The sequence below is a fragment of the Trichomycterus rosablanca genome, chromosome 18, assembly GCF_030014385.1.
Source record: "Trichomycterus rosablanca isolate fTriRos1 chromosome 18, fTriRos1.hap1, whole genome shotgun sequence".
NCBI lineage: Eukaryota > Metazoa > Chordata > Actinopteri > Siluriformes > Trichomycteridae > Trichomycterus > Trichomycterus rosablanca.
Genome location: NC_086005.1, coordinates 1,179,263 through 1,206,567, shown reverse-complemented (window position 1 = coordinate 1,206,567; position 27,305 = coordinate 1,179,263). Strand labels below are relative to the sequence as shown.

The 27,305-nt window shown below is 39.5% G+C and overlaps 1 protein-coding gene across 1 annotated transcript in view; it reads right to left on the bottom strand.

Annotated features, from left to right (window-relative positions):
- LOC134332859 (uncharacterized) overlaps positions 1-22,829 on the bottom strand; it is a 35,188-nt gene extending 12,359 nt beyond the window's left edge. The window contains exons 1-18 of the mRNA XM_063014690.1: positions 22,658-22,829; positions 20,743-20,916; positions 18,531-18,704; positions 17,747-17,920; positions 16,582-16,596; positions 16,335-16,496; positions 16,070-16,245; positions 13,476-13,497; positions 13,229-13,390; positions 12,964-13,139; positions 12,682-12,703; positions 12,435-12,584; positions 10,495-10,670; positions 7,901-7,922; positions 4,032-4,193; positions 3,769-3,942; positions 1,627-1,800; positions 665-838 (exon numbers count right to left, since the gene is read on the bottom strand). Coding sequence (XP_062870760.1) covers positions 665-838; positions 1,627-1,800; positions 3,769-3,942; positions 4,032-4,193; positions 7,901-7,922; positions 10,495-10,670; positions 12,435-12,584; positions 12,682-12,703; positions 12,964-13,139; positions 13,229-13,390; positions 13,476-13,497; positions 16,070-16,245; positions 16,335-16,496; positions 16,582-16,596; positions 17,747-17,920; positions 18,531-18,704; positions 20,743-20,916; positions 22,658-22,829 — 2,461 coding nt within the window. The remainder of the gene's footprint in view (positions 1-664; positions 839-1,626; positions 1,801-3,768; positions 3,943-4,031; positions 4,194-7,900; positions 7,923-10,494; positions 10,671-12,434; positions 12,585-12,681; positions 12,704-12,963; positions 13,140-13,228; positions 13,391-13,475; positions 13,498-16,069; positions 16,246-16,334; positions 16,497-16,581; positions 16,597-17,746; positions 17,921-18,530; positions 18,705-20,742; positions 20,917-22,657) is intronic.
- Between the last annotated feature and the right edge of the window lie 4,476 nt (positions 22,830-27,305).

The following is a 27,305-nucleotide window of genomic DNA, read 5'->3' as shown; positions in this document are numbered from 1 at the left end:
GACTTGCATTCAGAAGGTCTCTGGCTCAAGCCCCACCACTAGTAAGGCCCTTAACCCTCAACTGACTGGTTTTAACTGGCCAACGATAAATATGCACTGCATTTTGGACACTAAATTCACAATGACCAGTGTAAACTGGGTTAGGGATTAGGGTTTAGGGGTTGGGGTTAGGGTTTGGGTTAGGGTTTAGGGTTAGGGTTAGAAGTAGAGATATCTACTTCAAATGTCAGCTGTGCTATCAACCGACCAGACACCCACACAGACATTGCTGGTACAGTTGGCTGTGCCTGGGGAAGGGAATGGTCAAGGGAGTTCTTCATTGCTAATGCGACTGCAGCTACTTACACTGCACTCCACTATCTTCATCAGGGCCTTTTTAAAAACAGTATCACAGGCGCATTCGTTTCTCTTATCCATCATCTATTATTGGAAATAACAGAAGGTCTATAACTTTTGTAGCAGTATGTGTATGTGGTGTGTTTTATTACCTGTTGTGTAACCTGAACATGCAGACACTGTGAGATAAAGAGAAGAGAAATGAATCAAAATATAGATTTAGCTTTAATAAAACTTCATGAAGCAGGTCAGAACAGAAAATTAAAATATAAGTGTTGGTGGTGAAATCCACATCCTTCCAATGTTTGATTTTATATTTTACACATACCATTCAGCTCACTGATTGGTTGGCAAAACTGTCCGTCATCTGGAAGAGCCTTGATGCAACCACACGAGTTATTGGTAAAGTCGCCACAAGATCCATAATTTCTGCACTTGTCACATGGCCAGAAATATTGATCCTCACACTGGCACTGGTATGCAGAACTATTTAAAGAACAGACTGTGGAACAACACAAACACATCACACTAAATCAGGTGAGATTTTAACAGCGTTTGAATATATGATCAGTATAGTGGAGGATGAGTTACCTGTAGTGATGTTTATATCAGTAATGGTGACGTTATTTATATTGTAGGGTAAGTAGAGCTGATTCAGAAGCTGTTCCAGCTGATTAAGAATTGTTATTTCCATTATATCCACCTCAACCTCAACCTGATATTCAGATGGAGTCGGGGGCGCTGTGGTTGGGGCTGAATAAAGAAGATAGAATTAGAGCTAATAAATGCAGGAATTTCAACATCTTGTAGTAGAAAATGTGCTGTGATGGGATTTTACCTGTTGGTGGACATGCTGAAAAGTAGAGAAAGTAAAAACAGGAGCATTATTAACACAAAGATCAAAACAATAATAAATCAGAGATAATTAAAATATGAAGTTTATTACAGTTACACTTTGTTTTATTGTTTGAAACACACATAACTCAAGTACAGAGGTACAAATGTCCTCTATGCAAATCCATTATAGTGTCATTATGAGCACCAGTATTACTGTGAAGGTTATAACACATCAATCAGAATGGGGGAGCTATACCCAATAACCAGATTAATCATTGTGTCCCAATTCATTTTAAATACAGTAAAGCCTGAAACTGATCCTGTACATCTGGAGGAATCTGTGTTTATGTACTTGTTTAATTAGTTATTTGTTTTGAGAACTACATTTATTTTATCTAATATGTGCTAAAGATTTGTAAGAATAAAGTAATTAATGTCAGATTTTATACATACGAGTGAGCTCAGTCACTGGTTGGCAGAACTGTCCGTCATCTGGAAGAGCGCTGATGCAACCACACGAGTTATTGGTGCTGCCGTCACAAGATCCATAATTTCTGCACTTGTCACATGGCCAGAAATATTGATCCTCACACTGGCACTGGTATGCAGAACTATTTAAAGAACAGACTGTGGAACAACACAAACACATCACACTAAATCAGGTGAGATTTTAACAGCGTTTGAATATATGATCAGTATAGTGGAGGATGAGTTACCTGTAGTGATGTTTATATCAGTAATGGTGACGTTATTTATAGTGTAGGGTAAGTAGAGCTGATTCAGAAGCTGTTTCATCTGATTAAGAACTGTTATATCCACTGTATCCATCTCAACCTCAACCTGATATTCAGATGGAGTCGGGGGCGCTGTGGTTGGGGCTGAATAAAGAAAATAGAATTAGAGCTAATAAATGCAGGAATTTGAACATCTTGTAGTAGAAAAAGTGCTGTGATGGGATTTTACCTGTTGTTAGACATGCTGAAAAGTAAAGAAAGTAAAAACAAGAACATTATTAACACAGAAAGATCAAAACAATAATAAATCAGAGAATATTACAATAGTTTAAGCTACAACATGAAGTGTAATGCAGAGATGAATATATTTTATTAATTTTTGTCAGTGAGACTTTGTGGAGGAATCTGAGATGAGGATTAGAGACTACAGTCAAGCCGAATGTCTGCACCCCGATTCACCTTCTCCACGTTTTATTACATTACAGACTCGTTCTATAATATATTGAGTTCACAAAATCGCCCACAATGACAAAGTGAAAGCAGGTTTTTAGACATTCGTGCTGATGTACTGAGTCCTCTGATCTGACACCCGTTTTGTTTTAACTGATACCGCTTGAGATGTTTCTACAGTTTAATTGGAGTCTATCTGTCGTCAGTTCAATCGATTGGACATGATTGGGGATGGCCAACACCAGCCTATATAAGGTCCCACCGTCGACAGTGCAAATCAGAGCAAACTCCAAGCCATGGGGGGGTCAAAGGAATCATCTGCAGATCTCAGAAACAGGATTGTATCGAGGCACAGATCTGGAGAAGGGTCCAGAAAAATTGCTCAATGAGCACAGTGGCCTCCACCATCCGTAAATGGAAAAAGTTTAGAACCACCAAAAATCTTCCTGGACCTGACCGCCTGGCCAAACTGAACGATTGAGGAAGACGGGACTTGGACAGGGAGGTGAGCAGGAACCCGAAGGTCACTCTAACAGAACTCCAGATCAGAAGATCGACCATCCAGGCAGCACTCCACAAATTACGCCTTTATGGTAGAGTGGCCAGACAGAAGCCACTCCTCAGTAAAAGGCAGCCAGAAGGCACCTAGAGGACTCATGGAACCATGAGGAACAAGATTCTCTGGTCTGAGGAAACCAAAACTTTTTGGCCTGAATACCAAGCGTCACGTCTGGAGGAAACCAGGCACTGCTCATCACTTGGCTATAACCATCCCTACAGTGAAGCATGGCGGTGGCAGCATCATGATGTGGGGATGTTTTTCAGCAGCTGGACCAGGGCGACTAGTCCTGATAGAGGGAAAGATGAATGTAGCTCAGTACACCCAGATCCTTGATGATAAATAACCTGCTCCAGAGCGCTCTGGACCTCAGACTGGGGTGAAGGTTTCCTTCCAACATGACAATGACCCGAAGCAAACAGCCAAGTGAACAAAGGAGTGGCTTCGGCCCAGCCAGAGCCCAGACCTGAATCCAATCAAACATCGGTGGAAGAAGCTGATAATGGGCGTGTACCGACACAAATTAAATACAGAAACAAGTGTGCCAAGCTCAGAGCTTCTTTCTCAAGACGCCTTGAAGCTGTAATTGCTGCCAAAGGTGCATCAACCAGGTATGAGGCTCAGGGTGTGTACAGGTCTGTAACCCCTAAGTAAAAAATCTTTTGTAAACCCTGTTTTCACTTTGTAATTATTGGTGATTGTGCTTAGATGTTTGAGGCAAAAGAAAACCTCAATTCATTATAGAATGAGTTTGTAACCCAATAAAACGTGGAGGAGATGAAAGGGGTGCAGACTTTCCAGCTTAACTGTATAATTTAAATGTTCTCATTTAATGTAAGATTTTATACATACGAGTGAGCTCAGTCACTGGTTGGCAGAACTGTCCATCATCTGGAAGAGCGTTGATGCAACCACACGAGTTATTGGTGACGCCGCCACAAGATCCATAATTTCTGCACTTGTCACATGGCCAGAAATATTGATCCTCACACTGGCACTGGTATGCAGAACTATTTAAAGAACAGACTGTGGAACAACACAAACACATCACACTAAATCAGGTGAGATTTTAACAGCGTTTGAATATATGATCAGTATAGTGGAGGATGAGTTACCTGTAGTGATGTTTATATCAGTAATGGTGACGTTATTTATAGTGTAGGGTAAGGAGAGCTGATTCAGAAGCTGTTTCAGCTGATTAAGAACTGTTATATCCACTGTATCCATCTCAACCTCAACCTGATATTCAGATGGAGTCGGGGGGGCTGTGGTTGGGGCTGAATAAAGAAGATAGAATTAGAGCTAATAAATGCAGGAATTTCAACATCTTGTAGTAGAAAATGTGCTGTGATGGGATTTTACCTGTTGTTGGACATGCTGAAAAGTAGAGAAAGTAAAAACAAGAACATTATTAATACATAAAGATCAAAAGAATAATACATCAGAAAATATTAAAATTGTTTAAGCTAAAACATGAAGTAATTTGAGATGAGGATTAGAGATGATGATAGAAGTAGATTATATTGGTTACAATCACCATAGATGATTTATTCTAAGCACATCAGTCTCTGAAAAAGCATCACTGAATCACTGAGTACAAACAACTCAGAAACAACTCTTTTCAAACAAATCATTCATTGGAATCGAATCAGGGAGCTGTGCTCTTATCTATAGTAAATATTCATGCGTTATGCTGACTCTATTTTATAATGCCGTTCTGTGTAAACAACTCCATGAATCAAAGCATCTGATTCAGTGAATCAGTCGTGGTTCAGTCCTTGATAAACAGCTGTATAAACCAATCAGAGCTTCCAAATTCAGATTTTGGGTGGAGTTTCAGTCTCTCTTTATTGGTTGTAGAGGTATAAGTGACAGTTTAGTGAACGAATGACCAGTTTCAGCTTTACCGGGAAAGCCGAGAGAATAAATTATCTAAGATGGTTTTCGTTAATTAGGTGGATGAACACAGTTGGATATGGATTTATATATTCTGGAAATATTCTGGAAAAATACAAGATGGATGCCAAGGAAAAAAACAAGCGAATTATATCCCTAATGGAACCGCACAAAGATATAGATCTGGTCTCAATTTGAAGAAGAGAAGCTCAGGTAAGTAGCGGTTATGATCATATGCTGCTGTGTGGTTGATCTCAAAAGCATAACGAGATATGAGTTTTTAGTTATATCGCCCAGCCCTAAAGCAAACGCTATAAATGATCTCTGAACCAACCACAAAAACATGTTTAATTGTTGAGTGTGAAGTTATTTCTTTGCTTATTTCTGATTGGCTCTTTGAGTCTTATAAAACTGGCAGACTGCTTCAAGCAGCTCAGTAGAGCCGACAGGTTCTGCCAAGCAAAGCAGTCTAGAACCGGGGCTGATCTACAGCACATGCATGAGAGAGAAAACTGCTTGACGATGGGATTATCAGTGAGTAAACAATCAGTGATCTTATGTACATATATTTTCTGTATGATTTTATACATACGAGTGAGCTCAGTGATTGGTTGGCAGAACTGTCCATCATCTGGAAGAGCGTTGATGCAACCACACGAGTTATTGGTGACGTCGCCACAAGATCCATAATTTCTGCACTTGTCACATGGCCAGAAATATTGATCCTCACACTGGCACTGGTATGCAGAACTATTTAAAGAACAGACTGTGGAACAACACAAACACATCACACTAAATCAGGTGAGATTTTAACAGCGTTTGAATATATGATCAGTATAGTGGAGGATGAGTTACCTGTAGTGATGTTTATATCAGTAATGGTGACGTTATTTATATTGTAGGGTAAGTAGAGCTGATTCAGAATCTGTTTCAGCTGATTAAGAACTGTTATATCCACTGTATCCATCTCAACCTCAACCTGATATTCAGATGGAGTCGGGGGCGCTGTGGTTGGGGATTATTAAAGAAGATAGAATTAGAGCTAATAAATGTAGGAATTTGAACATCTTGTAGTAGAAAATGTGCTGTGATGGGATTTTACCTGTTGTTGGACATGCTGAAAAGTAGAGAAAGTAAAAACAAGAACATTATTAACACAAAGATCAAAAGAATAATACATCAGAAAATATTAAAATTGTTTAAGCTAAAACATGAAGTAATTTGAGATGAGGATTAGAGATGATGATAGAAGTAGATTATATTATTTACAATCACCATAGATGATTTATTCTAAGCACATCAGTCTCTGAAAAAGCATCACTGAATCACTGAGTACAACAACTCAGAAACGACTCTTTTCAAACAAATCATTCATTGGAATCGAATCAGGGAGCTGTGCTCTTATCTATAGTAAAGATTCATGTGTTATGCTGACTCTATTTCATAATGCCGTTGTGTGTAAACAACTCCATGAATCAGTGCATCTGATTCAGTGAATCAGTCGTGGTTCAGTCCTTGATAAACAGCTGTATAAACCAATCAGAGCTTCCAAATTCAGATTTTGGGTGGAGTTTCAGTCTCTCTTTATTGGTTGTAGAGGTATAAGTGACAGTTTAGTGAACGAATGACCAGTTTCAGCTTTACCGGGAAAGCCGCGAGAATAAATGATCTAAGATGGTTTTCGTTAATTAGGTGGATGAACACAGTTGGATATGAATTTATATATTCTGGAAATATTCTGGAAACATACAAGATGGCCACCAAGAAGAAAAACAAGTGGATTATATCCCTAATGGAACCGCACACAGATATACAGTAGATCTGGTCTCAATTTGAAGAAGAGAAGCTCAGGTAAGCAGCGGTTATGATTTTATGCTGCTGTGTGGTTGATCTGGTTGATCTGGGTCGCAGTGCTGCTGTTTATCATGTGCTTTCACTTCGATACCAAAACATTATCAAATATTGAACTTTTTTCGGGTTTTATTTTGATGCTCATTTATTTGAAGTAAAACGGACAGCATACATGTAACTGAGATTTTGCTGGATGGTTTGATATGTTGTCAATATTAATACAAATACAGCCTTATAATAGTACAAAATATAAACACTGTAATTAGTAAGAAGTTATCAGAACTACAGTGTTTTGTGTTTTTAAGATAACTTATAAACAATATAAGCTCACATACAGGCAGTGGCCTGCCATTGTACTTTAAGTTTACATTATGTCGTATCGTATATCACCATGTCTCAAAAGCATAACAAGATATGAGTTTTTTAGTTATATCGCCCAGCCCTATGGCAAATGCTATAAATGATCTCTGAACCAACCACAAAAACGCGTTTAGCTGTTCAGTGTGAAGTTATTTCTTTGCTTATTTCTGATTGGCTCCTATAAAACTGGCAGACTGCTTCAAGCAGCTCAGTAGAGCCGACAGGTTCTGCCAAGCAAAGCAGTCCAGAACCAGGGCTGATCTACAGCACATGCATGAGAGAGAAAACTGCTTGACGATGGGATTATTAGTGAGTAAACAATCAGTGATCTTATGTACATATATTTTCTGTAAGATTTTATACATACGAGTGAGCTCAGTGATTGGTTGGCAGAACTGTCCGTCATCTGGAAGAGCGTTGATGCAACCACACGAGTTATTGGTGCTGCCGTCACAAGATCCATAAGTTCTGCACTTGTCACATGGCCAGAAATACTGATCCTAACACTGGCACTGGTATGCAGAACTATTTAAAGAACAGACTGTGGAACAACACAAACACATCACACTAAATCAGGTGAGATTTTAACAGCGTTTGAATATATGATCAGTATAGTGGAGGATGAGTTACCTGTAGTGATGTTTATATCAGTAATGGTGACGTTATTTATATTGTAGGGTAAGTAGAGCTGATTCAGAATCTGTTTCAGCTGATTAAGAACTGTTATATCCACTGTATCCATCTCAACCTCAACCTGATATTCAGATGGAGTCGGGGGGGCTGTGGTTGGGGATTATTAAAGAAGATAGAATTAGAGCTAATAAATGCAGGAATGTGAACATCTTTTAGTAGAAAATGTGCTGTGATGGGATTTTACCTGTTGTTGGACATGCTGAAAAGTAGAGAAAGTAAAAACAAGAACATTATTAACACAAAGATCAAAAGAATAATACATCAGAAAATATTAAAATTGTTTAAGCTAAAACATGAAGTAATTTGAGATGAGGATTAGAGATGATGATAGAAGTAGATTATATTATTTACAATCACCATAGATGATTTATTCTAAGCACATCAGTCTCTGAAAAAGCATCACTGAATCACTGAGTACAAACAACTCAGAAACAACTCTTTTCAAACAAATCATTCATTGGAATCGAATCAGGGAGCTGTGCTCTTATCTATAGTAAATATTCATGTGTTATGCTGACTCTATTTTATAATGCCGTTGTGTGTAAACAACTCCATGAATCAGTGCATCTGATTCAGTGAATCAGTCGTGGTTCAGTCCTTGATAAACAGCTGTATAAACCAATCAGAGCTTCCAAATTCAGATTTTGGGTGGAGTTTCAGTCTCTCTTTTTATTGGTTGTAGAGGTATAAGTTAGGGGTGGGTTTATAAAATCGATTTTTCGATTTTAATCGATCTTTATTTGAACGATCCGATATCGATTCATATAAATGCGAGATCGATTTTTTAAATACGCCCCTTTTTACGGTGCACACGGAAATCTATTACTATTGTTACCCCCTTTAATTTCGCGTGAACAGCCACTGTTTTTTCATGCAACGAGATCTGACCTGCACATCAGTTTAGCACGGCAGAAGCTCAAGTTATGACCACTACACAACGTTTTGCACTGATTTTCGCTCGGCTCTGGATTCGGGAGGAACTCGGTGTTCGCTCTGCGATCAAAACTCGGCTCTCAATCAATGTGAGAAACAGCGAGGGGAAACACAGGGGAGAGGATGAAAACAGGTGGTGGAGCGCAATATAGTTTCTATCAGAATACATCAGCACACGTGAGATCGTTCTCTACAAAACAAAATATTTATTAACCTCCAACTCACTACAGAACGATCCATGCTGCTCGTGTTGCCAAATCCACTCAGATTCATTTATTTCATCAGCGCACAAACTTTGGTTGCTCGCTACTTGTTGATGTGCATGTTTGGACGTGGTATCATTAAACCTTTCATCACTTCTCACGTGTGTTTTCGTGACAAAACGTAGTTTTGGAGACCAGAGAAGCTCGCCTGTGATTCCCCCTGGTGATGGATGGTGTAGATGTAAAACCCCCCATCGCCCATCAGTCGTGTAGTGTGAACATTACAGTGACCACGTGTTAATCAGAGTGTCGTGTCGTGTAAACTTGGCATAAGCTGTACAACAGCCAGGTGTATGTTTACATTACATTTACAATGTTGTAGCATGTCAGACAAGTGAAATAATAATAAAAAATGAATGTTACTGTTTTCTGTTTTGGATTAATTATTTATGTAAACAAAATACACAAATATTTTAAATAATAAATGTTCTTTGTACAATTATCACATTCGTTCTCTGAACATCATTACATATTTAAACAAAACCTGTTAATGTAACTCAAATATGCCTAAATGTGTTGAATCGAAATTGAATCGAAGATCGAATCGAATCGGGACCTTGTGAATCGGAATCGAATCGATCCAGGAAATTAGTGGCGATACCCAGCCCTAGTATAAGTGACAGTTTACTAAATTAGTGACCGGTTTCAGCTTTACCGGGAAAGCCGCGAGAATAGATGATCTAAGACGGTTTTCGTTAGTTAGGTGGACGAACACACTTGGATATGGATTTTTATATTCTGGAAATATTCTGGAAACATACAAGATGGCCACCAAAAAGAAAAACAAGTGGATTATATCCCTAATGGAACCGCACACAGATATAGATCTGGTCTCGATTTGAAGAAGAGAAGCTCAGGTAAGCAGCGGTTATGATTTTATGCTGCTGTGTGGTTGATCTGGTTGATCTGGGTCGCAGTGCTGCTGTTTATCATGTGCTTTCACTTCGATACCAAAACATTATCAAATATTGAACTTTTTTCGGGTTTTATTTTGATGCTCATTTATTTGAAGTAAAACGGACAGCATACATGTAACTGAGATTTTGCTGGATGGTTTGATATGTTGTCAATATTAATACAAATACAGCCTTATAATAGTACAAAATATAAACACTGTAATTAGTAAGAAGTTATCAGAACTACAGTGTTTTGTGTTTTTAAGATAACTTATAAACAATATAAGCTCACATACAGGCAGTGGCCTGCCATTGTACTTTAAGTTTACATTATGTCGTATCGTATATCACCATGTCTCAAAAGCATAACAAGATATGAGTTTTTTAGTTATATCGCCCAGCCCTATGGCAAATGCTATAAATGATCTCTGAACCAACCACAAAAACGCGTTTAGCTGTTCAGTGTGAAGTTATTTCTTTGCTTATTTCTGATTGGCTCCTATAAAACTGGCAGACTGCTTCAAGCAGCTCAGTAGAGCCGACAGGTTCTGCCAAGCAAAGCAGTCCAGAACCATGGCTGATCTACAGCACATGCATGAGAGAGAAAACTGCTTGACGATGGGATTATTAGTGAGTAAACCATCAGTGATCTTATGTACATATATTTTCTGTAAGATTTTATACATACGAGTGAGCTCAGTGATTGGTTGGCAGAACTGTCCGTCATCTGGAAGAGCGTTGATGCAACCACACGAGTTATTGGTGCTGCCGTCACAAGATCCATAAGTTCTGCACTTGTCACATGGCCAGAAATACTGATCCTCACACTGGCACTGGTATGCAGAACTATTTAAAGAACAGACTGTGGAACAACACAAACACATCACACTAAATCAGGTGAGATTTTAACAGCATTTGAATATATGATCAGTATAGTGGAGGATGAGTTATCTGTAGTGATGTTTATATCAGTAATAGTGATGTCATTTATAGTGTAGGGTAAGTAGAGCTGATTCAGAATCTGTTTCAGCTGATTAAGAACTGTTACATCCACTGTATCCATCTCAACCTCAACCTGATATTCAGATGGAGTCGGGGGCGCTGTGGTTGGGGCTGAATAAAGAAGATAGAATTAGAGCTAATAAATGCAGGAATTTCAACATCTTTTAGTAGAAAATGTGCTGTGATGGGATTTTACCTGTTGTTGGACATGCTGAAAAATAGAGAAAGTAAAAACACATAAAAATCAAAACGATTGTTAAAGCAGTTAAAACTATAAAAATAAGGATTGTAAAAAATCATTTCCTTGTTTTTTACCACTTTTTTAAGTTTGGAACATGCGCAACACAAGTACAGGGGTGTTGTTGGAAAGACTGCTGGAATCGGCAGTGGGTCTGAAGAGCCGGCTGGGATTAAGAAAGGGTCAGAGGAGCTGGCTGGGGCAGTGACAGTTCAAAGAACCGGGGGTGTCATCTAGAATTGCCGAGAGTTTATAAGAGCTTGCTAGGTCAGGCAAGAGTTCAGTTCAGGTAATCAGGCAGAGCGGCGAGAGTTCAGGCAAGCAATAGTGAGGCAACAAGAACTCTAGAGAGCTGTCTGGAAGTGGCAAGGAGAACCTTGGAGAGCAATCTGGAAGTGGCAAGGAGACCTCTGGAAAGTTGTCTGAAGTAGTGAGGAAACCTCTAGAGAGCTGTCTAAAAGTGGTAATGAGACTTCTGATAAGTCGTTTGGAAGCAAGGGGAGGCCTCTGAAAAGCCGTTTGAGAGAAGCAAGGAGATCTCTGGACAACTGTCTGAAAAAAGCAAGGAGACCTTTAGAGAGCTGCTAAACCCCTTAAACTGAAGGTACTGGAGGTAGAGCTTGCATTGTAGGAGGTTGCCACCAAGCGATGGGTCACTACAGTTGTATGGTGATAGCTGAGTGGAGCAGTCGGAGGAAACCTCATTGTGTATGGAGGTTGTTGTGGAGTTCATCTGTAAGACTAGAGGACCACTGGAGACTTTGGAGCTATGCTAATGCTAACTACAAAATAATAAAACAAACCATACTACCATAAGAAATACAGGATAGAAAAACCAGGAACCAGGAAACAAAAAGCTAAGAATCAAGGAAAACCGGCTGAGTAAGAACACATGGAACGAGTGAACTACTGTGTCAGGGGTTTCCGCGTTCTGAATTCCTGGAAGCCATTTTGCTCATTATTTTGCAGTTTCTTACTGTACACGCCCTCAAGTCTCCTTCTGTGATCCTCACCACCTCCATTACAGAAATCTGTGTTTATGTACTTGTGTTGTAAATGTTTCTAGTCTTATAATTATATAAAAAACACTTTCATTCAATTTTATGTCAGATTTTATACATACGAGTGAGCTCAGTGATTGGTTGGCAGAACTGTCCATCATCTGGAAGAGCGTTGATGCAACCACACGAGTTATTGGTGACGTCGCCACAAGATCCATAATTTCTGCACTTGTCACATGGCCAGAAATATTGATCCTCACACTGGCACTGGTATGCAGAACTATTTAAAGAACAGACTGTGGAACAACACAAACACATCACACTAAATCAGGTGAGATTTTAACAGCGTTTGAATATATGATCAGTATAGTGGAGGATGAGTTACCTGTAGTGATGTTTATATCAGTAATGGTGACGTTATTTATATTGTAGGGTAAGGAGAGCTGATTCAGAAGCTGTTTCAGCTGATTAAGAACTGTTATATCCACTGTATCCATCTCAACCTCAACCTGATATTCAGATGGAGTCGGGGGCGCTGTGGTTGGGGATTATTAAAGAAGATAGAATTAGAGCTAATAAATGCAGGAATTTCAACATCTTGTAGTAGAAAATGTGCTGTGATGTGATTTTACCTGTTGTTGGACATGCTGAAAAGTAGAGAAAGTAAAAACAAGAACATTATTAACACATAAAGATCAAAACAATAATAAAACAGAGAATATTACAATAGTTTAAGTTATATAAATATGAAGTTTATTACAGTTACACTTAGTTTTATTATTTAAAACACACATAACTCAGAGGTGCATAAGTACAGAGGTGCAAATGTCCTCTAAGCAAATCCATTATAGTGTCATTATGAGCACCAGTATTACTGTGAAGGTTATAACACAGACATCAGACATCATATACATACGAGTGAGCTCAGTGATTGGTTGGCAGAACTGTCCATCATCTGGAAGAGCGCTGATGCAACCACACGAGTTATTGGTGACGCCGTCACAGGATCCATAATTTCTGCACTTGTCACATGGCCAGAAATATTGATCCTCACACTGGCACTGGTATGCAGAACTATTTAAAGAACAGACTGTGGAACAACACAAACACATCACACTAAATCAGGTGAGATTTTAACAGCGTTTGAATATATGATCAGTATAGTGGAGGATGAGTTACCTGTAGTGATGTTTATATCAGTAATGGTGACGTCATTTATAGTGTAGGGTAAGTAGAGCTGATTTAGAAGCTGTTTCATCTGATTAAGAACTGTTATATCCACTGTATCCATCTCAACCTCAACCTGATATTCAGATGGAGTCGGGGGCGCTGTGGTTGGGGCTGAATAAAGAAGATAGAATTAGAGCTAATAAATGCAGGAATGTGAACATCTTGTAGTAGAAAATGTGCTGTGATGGGATTTTACCTGTTGTTGGACATGCTGAAAAGTAGAGAAAGTAAAAACAAGAACATTATTAACACAAAGATCAAAACAATAATAAATCAGAGAATATTAAAATTGTTTAAGCTAAAACATGAAGTAATTTGAGATGAGGATTAGAGATGATGATAGAAGTAGATTATATTGGTTACAATCACCATAGATGATTTATTCTAAGCACATCAGTCTCTGAAAAAGCATCACTGAATCACTGAGTACAAACAACTCAGAAACGACTCTTTTCAAACAAATCATTCATTGGAATCGAATCAGGGAGCTGTGCTCTTATCTATAGTAAATATTCATGTGTTATGCTGACTCTATTTTATAATGCCGTTGTGTGTAAACAACTCCATGAATCAGTGCATCTGATTCAGTGAATCAGTCGTGGTTCAGTCCTTGATAAACAGCTGTATAAACCAATCAGAGCTTCCAAATTCAGATTTTGGGTGGAGTTTCAGTCTCTCTTTTTATTGGTTGTAGAGGTATAAGTTAGGGGTGGGTTTATAAAATCGATTTTTCGATTTTAATCGATCTTTATTTGAACGATCCGATATCGATTCATATAAATGCGAGATCGATTTTTTAAATACGCCCCTTTTTACGGTGCACACGGAAATCTATTACTATTGTTACCCCCTTTAATTTCGCGTGAACAGCCACTGTTTTTTCATGCAACGAGATCTGACCTGCACATCAGTTTAGCACGGCAGAAGCTCAAGTTATGACCACTACACAACGTTTTGCACTGATTTTCGCTCGGCTCTGGATTCGGGAGGAACTCGGTGTTCGCTCTGCGATCAAAACTCGGCTCTCAATCAATGTGAGAAACAGCGAGGGGAAACACAGGGGAGAGGATGAAAACAGGTGGTGGAGCGCAATATAGTTTCTATCAGAATACATCAGCACACGTGAGATCGTTCTCTACAAAACAAAATATTTATTAACCTCCAACTCACTACAGAACGATCCATGCTGCTCGTGTTGCCAAATCCACTCAGATTCATTTATTTCATCAGCGCACAAACTTTGATTGCTCGCTACTTGTTGATGTGCATGTTTGGACGTGGTATCATTAAACCTTTCATCACTTCTCACGTGTGTTTTCGTGACAAAACGTAGTTTTGGAGACCAGAGAAGCTCGCCTGTGATTCCCCCTGGTGATGGATGGTGTAGATGTAAAACCCCCCATCGCCGATCAGTCGTGTAGTGTGAACATTACAGTGACCACGTGTTAATCAGAGTGTCGTGTCGTGTAAACTTGGCATAAGCTGTACAACAGCCAGGTGTATGTTTACATTACATTTACAATGTTGTAGCATGTCAGACAAGTGAAATAATAATAAAAAATGAATGTTACTGTTTTCTGTTTTGGATTAATTATTTATGTAAACAAAATACACAAATATTTTAAATAATAAATGTTCTTTGTACAATTATCACATTCGTTCTCTGAACATCTTTACATATTTAAACAAAACCTGTTAATGTAACTCAAATATGCCTAAATGTGTTGAATCGAAATTGAATCGAAGATCGAATCGAATCGGGACCTTGTGAATCGGAATCGAATCGATCCAGGAAATTAGTGGCGATACCCAGCCCTAGTATAAGTGACAGTTTACTAAATTAGTGACCGGTTTCAGCTTTACCGGGAAAGCCGCGAGAATAGATGATCTAAGACGGTTTTCGTTAGTTAGGTGGACGAACACACTTGGATATGGATTTATATATTCTGGAAATATTCTGGAAACATACAAGATGGCCACCAAAAAGAAAAACAAGTGGATTATATCCCTAATGGAACCGCACACAGATATAGATCTGGTCTCGATTTGAAGAAGAGAAGCTCAGGTAAGCAGCGGTTATGATTTTATGCTGCTGTGTGGTTGATCTGGTTGATCTGGGTCGCAGTGCTGCTGTTTATCATGTGCTTTCACTTCGATACCAAAACATTATCAAATATTGAACTTTTTTCGGGTTTTATTTTGATGCTCATTTATTTGAAGTAAAACGGACAGCATACATGTAACTGAGATTTTGCTGGATGGTTTGATATGTTGTCAATATTAATACAAATACAGCCTTATAATAGTACAAAATATAAACACTGTAATTAGTAAGAAGTTATCAGAACTACAGTGTTTTGTGTTTTTAAGATAACTTATAAACAATATAAGCTCACATACAGGCAGTGGCCTGCCATTGTACTTTAAGTTTACATTATGTCGTATCGTATATCACCATGTCTCAAAAGCATAACAAGATATGAGTTTTTTAGTTATATCGCCCAGCCCTATGGCAAATGCTATAAATGATCTCTGAACCAACCACAAAAACGCGTTTAGCTGTTCAGTGTGAAGTTATTTCTTTGCTTATTTCTTATTGGCTCCTATAAAACTGGCAGACTGCTTCAAGCAGCTCAGTAGAGCCGACAGGTTCTGCCAAGCAAAGCAGTCCAGAACCATGGCTGATCTACAGCACATGCATGAGAGAGAAAACTGCTTGACGATGGGATTATTAGTGAGTAAACCATCAGTGATCTTATGTACATATATTTTCTGTAAGATTTTATACATACGAGTGAGCTCAGTGATTGGTTGGCAGAACTGTCCGTCATCTGGAAGAGCGTTGATGCAACCACACGAGTTATTGGTGCTGCCGTCACAAGATCCATAAGTTCTGCACTTGTCACATGGCCAGAAATACTGATCCTCACACTGGCACTGGTATGCAGAACTATTTAAAGAACAGACTGTGGAACAACACAAACACATCACACTAAATCAGGTGAGATTTTAACCGCATTTGAATATACGATCAGTATAGTGGAGGATGAGTTACCTGTAGTGATGTTTATATCAGTAATGGTGACGTTATGTATATTGTAGGGTAAGGAGAGCTGATTCAGAATCTGTTTCAGCTGATTAAGAACTGTTATATCCACTGTATCCATCTCAACCTCAACCTGATATTCAGATGGAGTCGGGGGCGCTGTGGTTGGGGCTGAATAAAGAAGATAGAATTAGAGCTAATAAATGCAGGAATTTCAACATCTTTTAGTAGAAAATGTGCTGTGATGGGATTTTACCTGTTGTTGGACATGCTGAAAAATAGAGAAAGTAAAAACACATAAAAATCAAAACGATTGTTAAAGCAGTTAAAACTATAAAAATAAGGATTGTAAAAAATCATTTCCTTGTTTTTCACCACTTTTTTAAGTTTGGAACATGCGCAACACAAGTACAGGGGTGTTGTTGGAAAGACTGCTGGAATCGGCAGTGGGTCTGAAGAGCCGGCTGGGATTAAGAAACGGTCAGAGGAGCTGGCTGGGGCAGTGACAGTTCAAAGAACCGGGGGTGTCATCTAGAATTGCCGAGAGTTTATAAGAGCTTGCTAGGTCAGGCAAGAGTTCAGTTCAGGTAATCAGGCAGAGCGGCGAGAGTTCAGGCAAGCAATAGTGAGGCAACAAGAACTCTAGAGAGCTGTCTGGAAGTGGCAAGGAGAACCTTGGAGAGCAATCTGGAAGTGGCAAGGAGACCTCTGGAAAGTTGTCTGAAGTAGTGAGGAAACCTCTAGAGAGCTGTCTAAAAGTGGTAATGAGACTTCTGATAAGTCGTTTGGAAGCAAGGGGAGGCCTCTGAAAAGCCGTTTGAGAGAAGCAAGGAGATCTCTGGACAACTGTCTGAAAAAAGCAAGGAGACCTTTAGAGAGCTGCTAAACCCCTTAAACTGAAGGTACTGGAGGTAGAGCTTGCATTGTAGGAGGTTGCCACCAAGCGATGGGTCACTACAGTTGTATGGTGATAGCTGAGTGGAGCAGTCGGAGGAAACCTCATTGTGTATGGAGGTTGTTGTGGAGTTCATCTGTAAGACTAGAGGACCACTGGAGACTTTGGAGCTATGCTAATGCTAACTACAAAATAATAAAACAAACCATACTACCATAAGAAACACAGGATAGAAAAACCAGGAACCAGGAAACAAAAAGCTAAGAATCAAGGAAAACCGGCTGAGTAAGAACACATGGAACGAGTGAACTACTGTGTCAGGGGTTTCCGCGTTCTGAATTCCTGGAAGCCATTTTGCTCATTATTTTGCAGTTTCTTACTGTACACGCCCTCAAGTCTCCTTCTGTGATCCTCACCACCTCCATTACAGAAATCTGTGTTTATGTACTTGTGTTGTAAATGTTTCTAGTCTTATAATTATATAAAAAACACTTTCATTCAATTTTATGTCAGATTTTATACATACGAGTGAGCTCAGTGATTGGTTGGCAGAACTGTCCATCATCTGGAAGAGCCTTGATGCAACCACACGAGTTATTGGTGACGTCGCCACAAGATCCATAATTTCTGCACTTGTCACATGGCCAGAAATATTGATCCTCACACTGGCACTGGTATGCAGAACTATTTAAAGAACAGACTGTGGAACAACACAAACACATCACACTAAATCAGGTGAGATTTTAACAGCGTTTGAATATATGATCAGTATAGTGGAGGATGAGTTACCTGTAGTGATGTTTATATCAGTAATGGTGACGTTATTTATATTGTAGGGTAAGTAGAGCTGATTCAGAATCTGTTTCAGCTGATTAAGAACTGTTATATCCACTGTATCCATCTCAACCTCAACCTGATATTCAGATGGAGTCGGGGGCGCTGTGGTTGGGGATTATTAAAGAAGATAGAATTAGAGCTAATAAATGCAGGAATTTGAACATCTTGTAGTAGAAAATGTGCTGTGATGGGATTTTACCTGTTTGTGGACATGCTGAAAAGTAAAGAAAGTAAAAACAAGAACATTATTAACACATAAAGATCAAAACAATAATAAATCAGAGAATATTACAATAGTTTAAGCTATATAAATATGAAGTTTATTACAGTTACACTTAGTTTTATTATTTAAAACACACATAACTCAAGTACAGAGGTGCAAATGTCCTCTATGCAAATCCATTATAGTGTCAATATGAGCACCTGTATTACTGTGAAGGTTATAACACAGACATCAGACATCATATACATACGAGTGAGCTCAGTGATTGGTTGGCAGAACTGTCCATCATCTGGAAGAGCGCTGATGCAACCACACGAGTTATTGGTGACGCCGCCACAAGATCCATAATTTCTGCACTTGTCACATGGCCAGAAATATTGATCCTCACACTGGCACTGGTATGCAGAACTATTTAAAGAACAGACTGTGGAACAACACAAACACATCACACTAAATCAGGTGATTTTGTTCAAACTATATATACAGTATATATACAGTATATATGTATATATATACACCAATAAGGCATAACATTATGACCACCTTCCTAATATTGTGTTGGTCCCCCTTTTGCTATCAACACAGCCCTGACCCTTCGAGGCATGGACTCCACTAGTCCCCTGAAGGTGTGCTGTGGTGTCTGGCTCAGACTTGTTTGTCCAGCACGTCCCACAGATGCTCGATTGGATTGAGATCTGGGGATTTTTAAGGTCAAGTCGACCCCTCAAACTGGTTGTTGTGCTCCTCAAACTGTTCTTGCATCATCCTGCTAAAAGAGGCCACAGCCATCAGGGAACCGTCTCTATGAAAGGGTGAACATGGTCTGTAACGATGCTTAGGTAGGTGCTACGTGTCACAGTAACATCCACGTGGATGGCAGGACCCAAGGTTTCCCAGCAGAACATCGCCCAAAGCATCACACTGCCTCTGCCCGCTTGCCTTCTTCCCATAGTGCATCCTGGTGCCGTGTGTTCCCCAAGTAAGAGACGCACACGCACCTGGCTATATGTGATGTAAAAGAAAACCTGATTCATCAGACCAGGCCTTCCTTTGCTCCGTGGTCCAGTTCCGATGCTCAGATTCCCATTGTTGGCACTTTGGGCGGTGGACAGGGGTCAGCATGGGCACCCTGACTGGATAAAATGCCACTTGCTGTCTGATATAACCCCCCCACTAACAGGTGCTGTGATGATGAGATAATCAGTGTTATTCACTTCACCTCTCAGTGCTCAGAATTTTATGCCTGTGGACGGTGTAAATAAATGCTGTGATATTAAAAGTTTAAGACAGATGAAACGTGAGTGCACTTTACACTAATTTTAAGTATTTACATGAATTCATTACTGGACTTTTATTGCTGTTGAGGTGAATAATACGATTAGCTGAAGCACTACAGGACTACAGTGATCTTTAACATATAATGACTAAGATTAAACAGAAAGTGACGGATGAGTTACCTGTAGTGATGTTTATATCAGTAATGGTGACGTTATTTATAGTGTAGGGTAAGTAGAGCTGATTCAGAAGCTGTTTCAGCTGATTAAGAACTGTTATATCCACTGTATCCATCTCAACCTCAACCTGATATTCAGATGGAGTCGGGGGCGCTGTGGTTGGGGATTATTAAAGAAGACAGAATTAGAGCTAATAAATGCAGGAATTTGAACATCTTGTAGTAGAAAATGTGCTGTGATGGGATTTTACCTGTTGGTGGACATGCTGAAAAGTAGAGAAAGTACAAACAAGAACATTATTAACACATACGAAAAAAGGTTTAATATCTAAAAAACAAAAGCATTTCCTAACTTATTTATGAGTATTGTGTCTTTTAGAGTTTGGATCATATGCAACTCAGATGCGTAAAAGAAAATCTGAGCGTAGGGACATCGCAGTGTGTGTCGTCCTGTTTGAACCCTTATTGTGTTCATATCTCACTGTGGAGGTTATGAATGTCAGTTTTAAAGAGGGCGCTAGACTTAATTACAGTAGTAGTTTGTAAGCTGCTTTCACTTTCATTTATGCATTTTGCCCTCTTTTCTCCCAATCGTTTCATACTCAGGTACCCTTATATGCTTATATCTTTCCTCCACTGCTGCAGATTCTTACACTGGCCCCGCCCAACATGTAGTGGGTTCTCACAGGGATCAGTATTGCACATGGAAAGTCACACACTTCTGTCCATTATCCCCATCTCTGTGTAGTGCATTGACCTGCCAGCAGAGGTCATAATCGCAGCAGTGATGAGGAATTCCTCCAGCCCTCCCACCCAGAAGACCTTAGCCAAGCTGTGAGGTAATCTATACCCACGAGCACTGGAACGCGTCCTGTTTATGTCTGTGTTGTTAATGTGTCTATTCTCATAATAATGAATTTAAACCAGATGTGCCACATGTTTCCTTAACACAAAGTAACAAAAAACCTTTTATTAGATGTATTTATTTACTGTAAGATTATATACATACGAGTGAGCTCAGTCACTGGTTGGCAGAACTGTCCATCATCTGGAAGAGCATTGATGCAACCACACGAGTTATTGGTGAAGTCGCCACAAGATCCATAATTTCTGCACTTGTCACATGGCCAGAAATATTGATCCTCACACTGGCACTGGTATGCAGAACTATTTAAAGAACAGACTGTGGAACAACACAAACACATCACACTAAATCAGGTGAGATTTTAACAGCGTTTGAATATATGATCAGTATAGTGGAGGATGAGTTACCTGTAGTGATGTTTATATCAGTAATGGTGACGTCATTTATAGTGTAGGGTAAGTAGAGCTGATTCAGAATCAGTTTCAGCTGATTTAGAACTGTTATATCCACTGTATCCATCTCAACCTCAACCTGATATTCAGATGGAGTCGGGGGCGCTGTGGCTGGGGATTATTAAAGAAAATAGAATTAGAGCTAATAAATGAAGGAATTTTAACATCTTGTAGTAGAAAATGTGCTGTGATGGGATTTTACCTGTTGTTGGACATGCTGAAAAGTAGAGAAAGTGAAAACAAGAACATTATTAACACACAAAGATCAAAACAATAATAAATCAAAGAATATTACAATAGTTTAAGCTAAAACATGAAGTTTAATGCATAGATAAATATAATTTGTTTTCTTGTCAGTGAGAGTTTGTAAACAACAATCTGTGATCTTATGTACATATATTTGAAATTTCCTTATTTAATGTTAGATTTTATACATACGAGTGAGCTCAGTGATTGGTTGGCAGAACTGTCCATCATCTGGAAGAGCGCTGATGCAACCACACGAGTTATTTGTACCGCCGTCACAGGATCCATAATTGCTGCACTTGTCACATGGCCAGAAATATTGATCCTCACACTGGCACTGGTATGCAGAACTATTTAAAGAACAGACTGTGGAACAACACAGATTTTGTTAACACCATGCTGTAAGGGACTTCAAATGAGCCCAAAAACATCACAGATCCTCCACTGTACCAAACAGTGAGGTCAAACCTGCCTCTATAAATGACTGTTATAAAGTGGTTATTAATAAGACGGAGGAGGCCATTAAGCCATTAGAGGTGCCAGTTTTGTGCAGAAATAAGGTAGCTACATTTATATTTGTCCATTTGCATCACTATTTTTGTTTGTTTTTTCTATTTCGAAAAAAGCTCAGGATACACACCGATATTCCATTCTATAGCTCTAGTTCATTCTATTTTAAATCCCCCCGCTGGTCTGTGAAATTATATCTTATATGAAACTGGTTCGTGGTGCAAAAAAGGTTGGGGAGCGCTGCCTTAGTGGACATGCAGACGAGGCTCCTCAACATCTGCACAGTCCCCCCCACTAGGTCCAGTCTTTTCCCACCCAGCAGACTCGGTTGTCCAATTGTGCCCACTAGTTGGCGGAATATCCAATTTTTTCACCAGGGTAAAGCTGTAGTAATAAACAAAACCTTGCTTTGCTTAATTAAGTTGGGGTAGCGAGATAAATGATTTACTACTGTTGTTTAGTACACTAGAATAGTTCTGACTTGTACATGAATTCTGGTTTTGCATTTACATTTACATTTTCAGCATTTAGCAGACGCCTTTATCCAAAGCGACTTACATTACAGTTACAGTATACAGTCTAAGCAATTGAGGGTTAAGGGCCTTGCTCAAGGGCCCAACAGCAGCAACCTGGCAGTAGTGGGGATTGAACCAGCAACCCTCTGATCACTGGTAGTACCTTAACCATTAGGCTACAGCTGGTTTTGCAGCTTCATGCGTGCAGGCAGCCCAAAAATAAACCTGAGAATCCAAGCTAACGCAAAAGGTTTCATTATGTTGCTGATAGCCACCTAAGCTAACCTTCAGCCTTAAAGTGCGTAAAAGCGCCACGGTTGAAAAGTTAGTGCTGACCTGTTGTGACATTCATGGCACTGATCTCTGTGAAGTTGTCGAGCTGTACAGGAAAGCTGATCGACTCCAGGGATGATTTGATGAGTTCTATCATGACGGCTTGTGAAATGTTCACCTCCACGATGATGATGTACTCCAGGATGTCCGAGTTGGCTGGAAATAATTGTGTCATTTTGCTTATTTAAAATACATTCATTAAAAAGTTTAATTAAAGCACAAATGCTCAGAATTTCACACCAACCATCTCGTTTGTCTCTAAACAGATCCGCTTCTCCATCTGTAAAGGTGAACTGTTTCAAAACACAACAGAATTACTGTATTATTATTGGTAATATTATTATAGAATTATTATCTTACGTTCGCTGCTTGGAATCAAAAGGCAGGACAGAGTGTCCAACATGGAAGTCCTCAAAAGAGCAAACTCCACCAGCGCCTAATGCTCAAGGCCCAGCTTTGCTGGACGGGTCATTTAATCTGTATAAGTTGCCTTTATAAGTTGCTTTGAGACGATGTCCATTGTAAAAAGTGCTATACAAATAAATTTGACTTGACTTACTCTTGCCCCTTACACTAGGGGCAGTTCCTGAATAATTCTAACCTGTGGAAACCTTCTCTACAGGGAATAAACTTACTTACTGAAAACAGTTGTAGTAAAGGTTAAAGTAAACTATTCTTTTACCGGTAAAAGCAGGTCAGAAAAATCCGGGAGTCCTTGTGAGTTCACCATACACAGATGAAAAAGCAAAATGGCTCCAAATCCCAGGACACACTGTGATGATCTTCCTGTACAGTAAAAAGTAAGAAATAAAACATGTGGAGAGCTGAATTACCACAGTCAACACAGAGGGGCCAAAACTATGTTCAACATTCAGTTCAGTGAGGTTGTTTTTAACAATTAAACACTGAAAATAACACAAATATAATATAAACACACTGAAATACAATTACAAACAGTTAAACATCAATAAAAATACAATAAAAGCTGCACTTTAGTTTTACTTCTTTATTGTTTCCTGCCACTTTTTAATTATGGAGATGCTTGATGTTGGAATACAGTATTCCCTTCAGCACCGGCGCATTCACATGAAAAGTGACAAAACCACTTTTGTGCTGCTGTGCCGTTATTTCCTATGAAGTGTGACGACGGTGCACAAAACTTAGCGTGACTTATTGTAGTAAAACAACGAGTGAGGAATGTGATTAGTGGAGGAACTTATGAGCAGTAATAATGAAGAGAAGTTTAGTCGCTCCTGTCTCCTTCTTTTACTACTTTAAACCACGTTAAGCTTTATTTTCAACCAGAAGCGTTTTAGACTCTGGGAGAAGCTGATTCTGATTCTGTAACACAAGCTTAAAAGTGAAACAGGGAGGAGAATCCAGATAAACACAGATACATGTGGAGCTGTAACCCTGGATCTGACGCTTATTCCACACTGATGCAGATTCAGCTCAGATTCACACGCTGATCAGCTTTTACTGTTCATTGTTCATTTTTAAAAAACAAACTGAACACGTCGAGTTTAAGGGAACAAATTTCTCGACCAAGGGCGTCGAGTTTCAAAGAGTTTGACTTTAGGGGGCATTGAGTAACAAGGTTCCGCTGTGTTATTATTTTTTTAAGTTTGATAGTCTGAATGATTAGCGTCATGTGCCTTTTAGATAACAATCTCCTGATCATAAAGTGCTTATCGGTGGGATCTTTTTCTGCTCAACACTGAACTTCCTCATAAACACAGTGTGGAAATTCCCTTCTGTAAATGCTCCTTTGTCCTTCAGGCATGAAAAGCATTCGAACAGTGAAGAAATGCAAAATGAGCTTGTGCTGAAGTACAGCTACTGACATCGTGCTTACTGACTGTTGTAGGTGCTCTGGTGGCACGGTGGTAAAACTCGCTAGCCCACCAGTGCTGAGATCTCATGAGTAGCCCTACATGCAGACGTGATTTGATAACGTCTGCCGGGGGAAGAGATACCTCATCACTGCAGTGGCGGTCTCTGCTGGCTGGTTGAGGCGCTGCACAGAGACGGTGAATAAGGGACAGCAGTGCGTGACTCTCTGTACGTGATCCTGATCCCACGCAGGTGTAAAGATCCACTTATGTTTTTAAATCAGTGGGTTTTTTTCTCCTGTAGTCAGTAAAGGACTGTCCCTAAACAACAATTCATTAAAAAGTGGCCAGCTTTAGACCTCAGCATTGGGCACATTGTGTCTTTGAGTAATTTCATTTGATGTATTTTCATGTATGTATGTTTTACCACCACTGTACCCTGGCCAGTTTAGAGGCAGGTCTGGTTTTCCCCAAATCACTGCTGCATTACCCGAGAACCCTGACGTACATGACATATATGGACAAAAGTATTGGGACACAACTCTTAATTACTGAGTTCAGATATTTTACACACACCCATTTCTATCAGATGTATAAAATTATTGATGTAAAATAAATATGCTTCTATATACACCGATCAAGCATAACATTTTGACCACCCTCCTAATATTGTGTTGGTCCCCTTTTTGCTGCCAAAACAGCCCTGACCCATCAAGGCATGGACTCCACTAGACCCCTGAATGTGTGCTGTGGTATCTGGCACCAAGATGTCAGCAGCAGATCCTTTAACTCCTTTAAGTTGTGAGGTGGCACCTCCATGGATCAGACTTGTTTGTCCAGCACGTCCCACAGATGCTGGATTGGATTGAGATCTGGGGAATTTGGAGGCCGAGTCAACACCTCAAACTGGTTGTTGTGCTCCTCAAACCGTTCCTGAAGCATTTTTGCTTTGCGGCAGCCTTTGCTTCCCACGTGCATCAATGAGCCTTGGCTGCCCATGACCCTGTCACCGGTTTGCCACTTTTGATAGATACTGACCACTGCAGACCGGGACACACCCCACAAGAGCTGCAGTTTTAAAGATGCTCTGACCCGGTCGTCTAGCCATCACAATTTGGCCCTTGTCAAACTGGCTCAGATCCTCACACTCGTCCATTTTTCTGCTTCTAACTTCTTTCCCCGTGATAAAATCATAGCAGTAACGCACGGTCTCGAGTGGCTTATTGCTTTTATAAAACGGCGGTCAACATAAAATATAATAAAATACAACAATGTTCAATTTATAAATGTTTTTATTTACAAAAACACTTACAAAAAGCATTCTTCCGCGACCCCTGGTAGTTCGTTGACAGTGTTGCTAGGCAACATGAGGGCGAACATAACATTCACTTTTTCTTTTCAGTGGCGTATTAATATGGAATGATGTGAGGTGGTCCTAGGTGTGCGTTTATCAGGGATTTTACAACGGCTTCGAACGCGGCTCAGCCAATCAGATTTTAGGACCGGAACTATCCGTTTTATAATCAGTGTTATTCACTTCACCTGTCAGGGCTCAGAATGTTCCACCTGCTCGGTGTATGTGGCAACAGTTTGGATAAGGCTGCTTCCCTTTTCTCCAGTACGACTGTTCCACCATGCACAAACAGAACTCAGTAAACTCATTTTGGTTTGATACGTCTGATGTGAAGAAACTATTCAGAGCCATGACCTTTAACCCTAGTTTTGTTGAACCCTTGTTGAACACAAGTGCCTGACCTCTCAAGTTTTCTGTTCACTAAATAGTATTAAATAATAATATAAATTCCCACAGACAATCTCCCAAATCCTTCCCTAAAAAGTATTGGGTACAGATACAGTTGCAAGTCACAAACAAAGCGCGACATTCAGTGCATGACAGTGACGTGACAGTACAGACGGGTAAGACTTGTATGGCGGGTTTGTTTAACAACACAATCTCACAGCTCTGTTTCCTCCTTCCATTTAACTCCACTGTTCTCACGTTATTCAGGAAAGTGTGGAATTAAATTATTACTTTACTTATCTTTACCGTGAATTTACAACCAAATCAGAAAAAGTTGGAACAGTATGGAAAATGTAAATAATGAAATAAAAACATTCTTATACTGACTTTGACTTTTATTAGATGTCAGACAGGATGAAGCTGAGATATTCCTCCTGATTCCTTGAATGGTTTAATGATATTCTGCACTGTAGAGGGAGAACATGCAAATCCCTTCCAATTTTCTTTGAGGTTCATTGTTTTTACATTTACATTTTCAGCATTTAGCAAAAGCGACTTACATTACAGTTACAGTATACAGTCTGAGCAATTGAGGGTTAAGGGCCTTGCTCAAGGGCCCAACAGCAGCAACCTGGTAGTGGTGGGGCTTGAACCAGCAACCCTCTGATCATTGGTCCAGTACCTTAACCATTAGGCTACAGCTGGCTGTTGTTAAACATTTCAATCATTTTCTCACACATTTGTGGACAAACTGGATCCTCTGATCATCTTTGCTCATCAGAGACTCTCAGCCTTTCCTGGATGCTGCTTTTGTACCAAACCGTGATTACAATCCTCACTACTAGAACTAAATTGCCCCCGTCCCAACTTTTTTTGGAATGTGTTGCAGGCCTGAAATGCAGGAATGGATGTTTATTAATAAATGAAATGAAGTTGAGCAGATAAAAGATGAAATATTTCAGGTTCATCCTGTCTGACATCAAATCAAAGTCAATGTAAGGAACTCTGTGTTTTTATTTTATTTGCATTTTCCATACTGTCCCAACTTTTTCTGATTTGGGGTTGTATTTAATCCTTA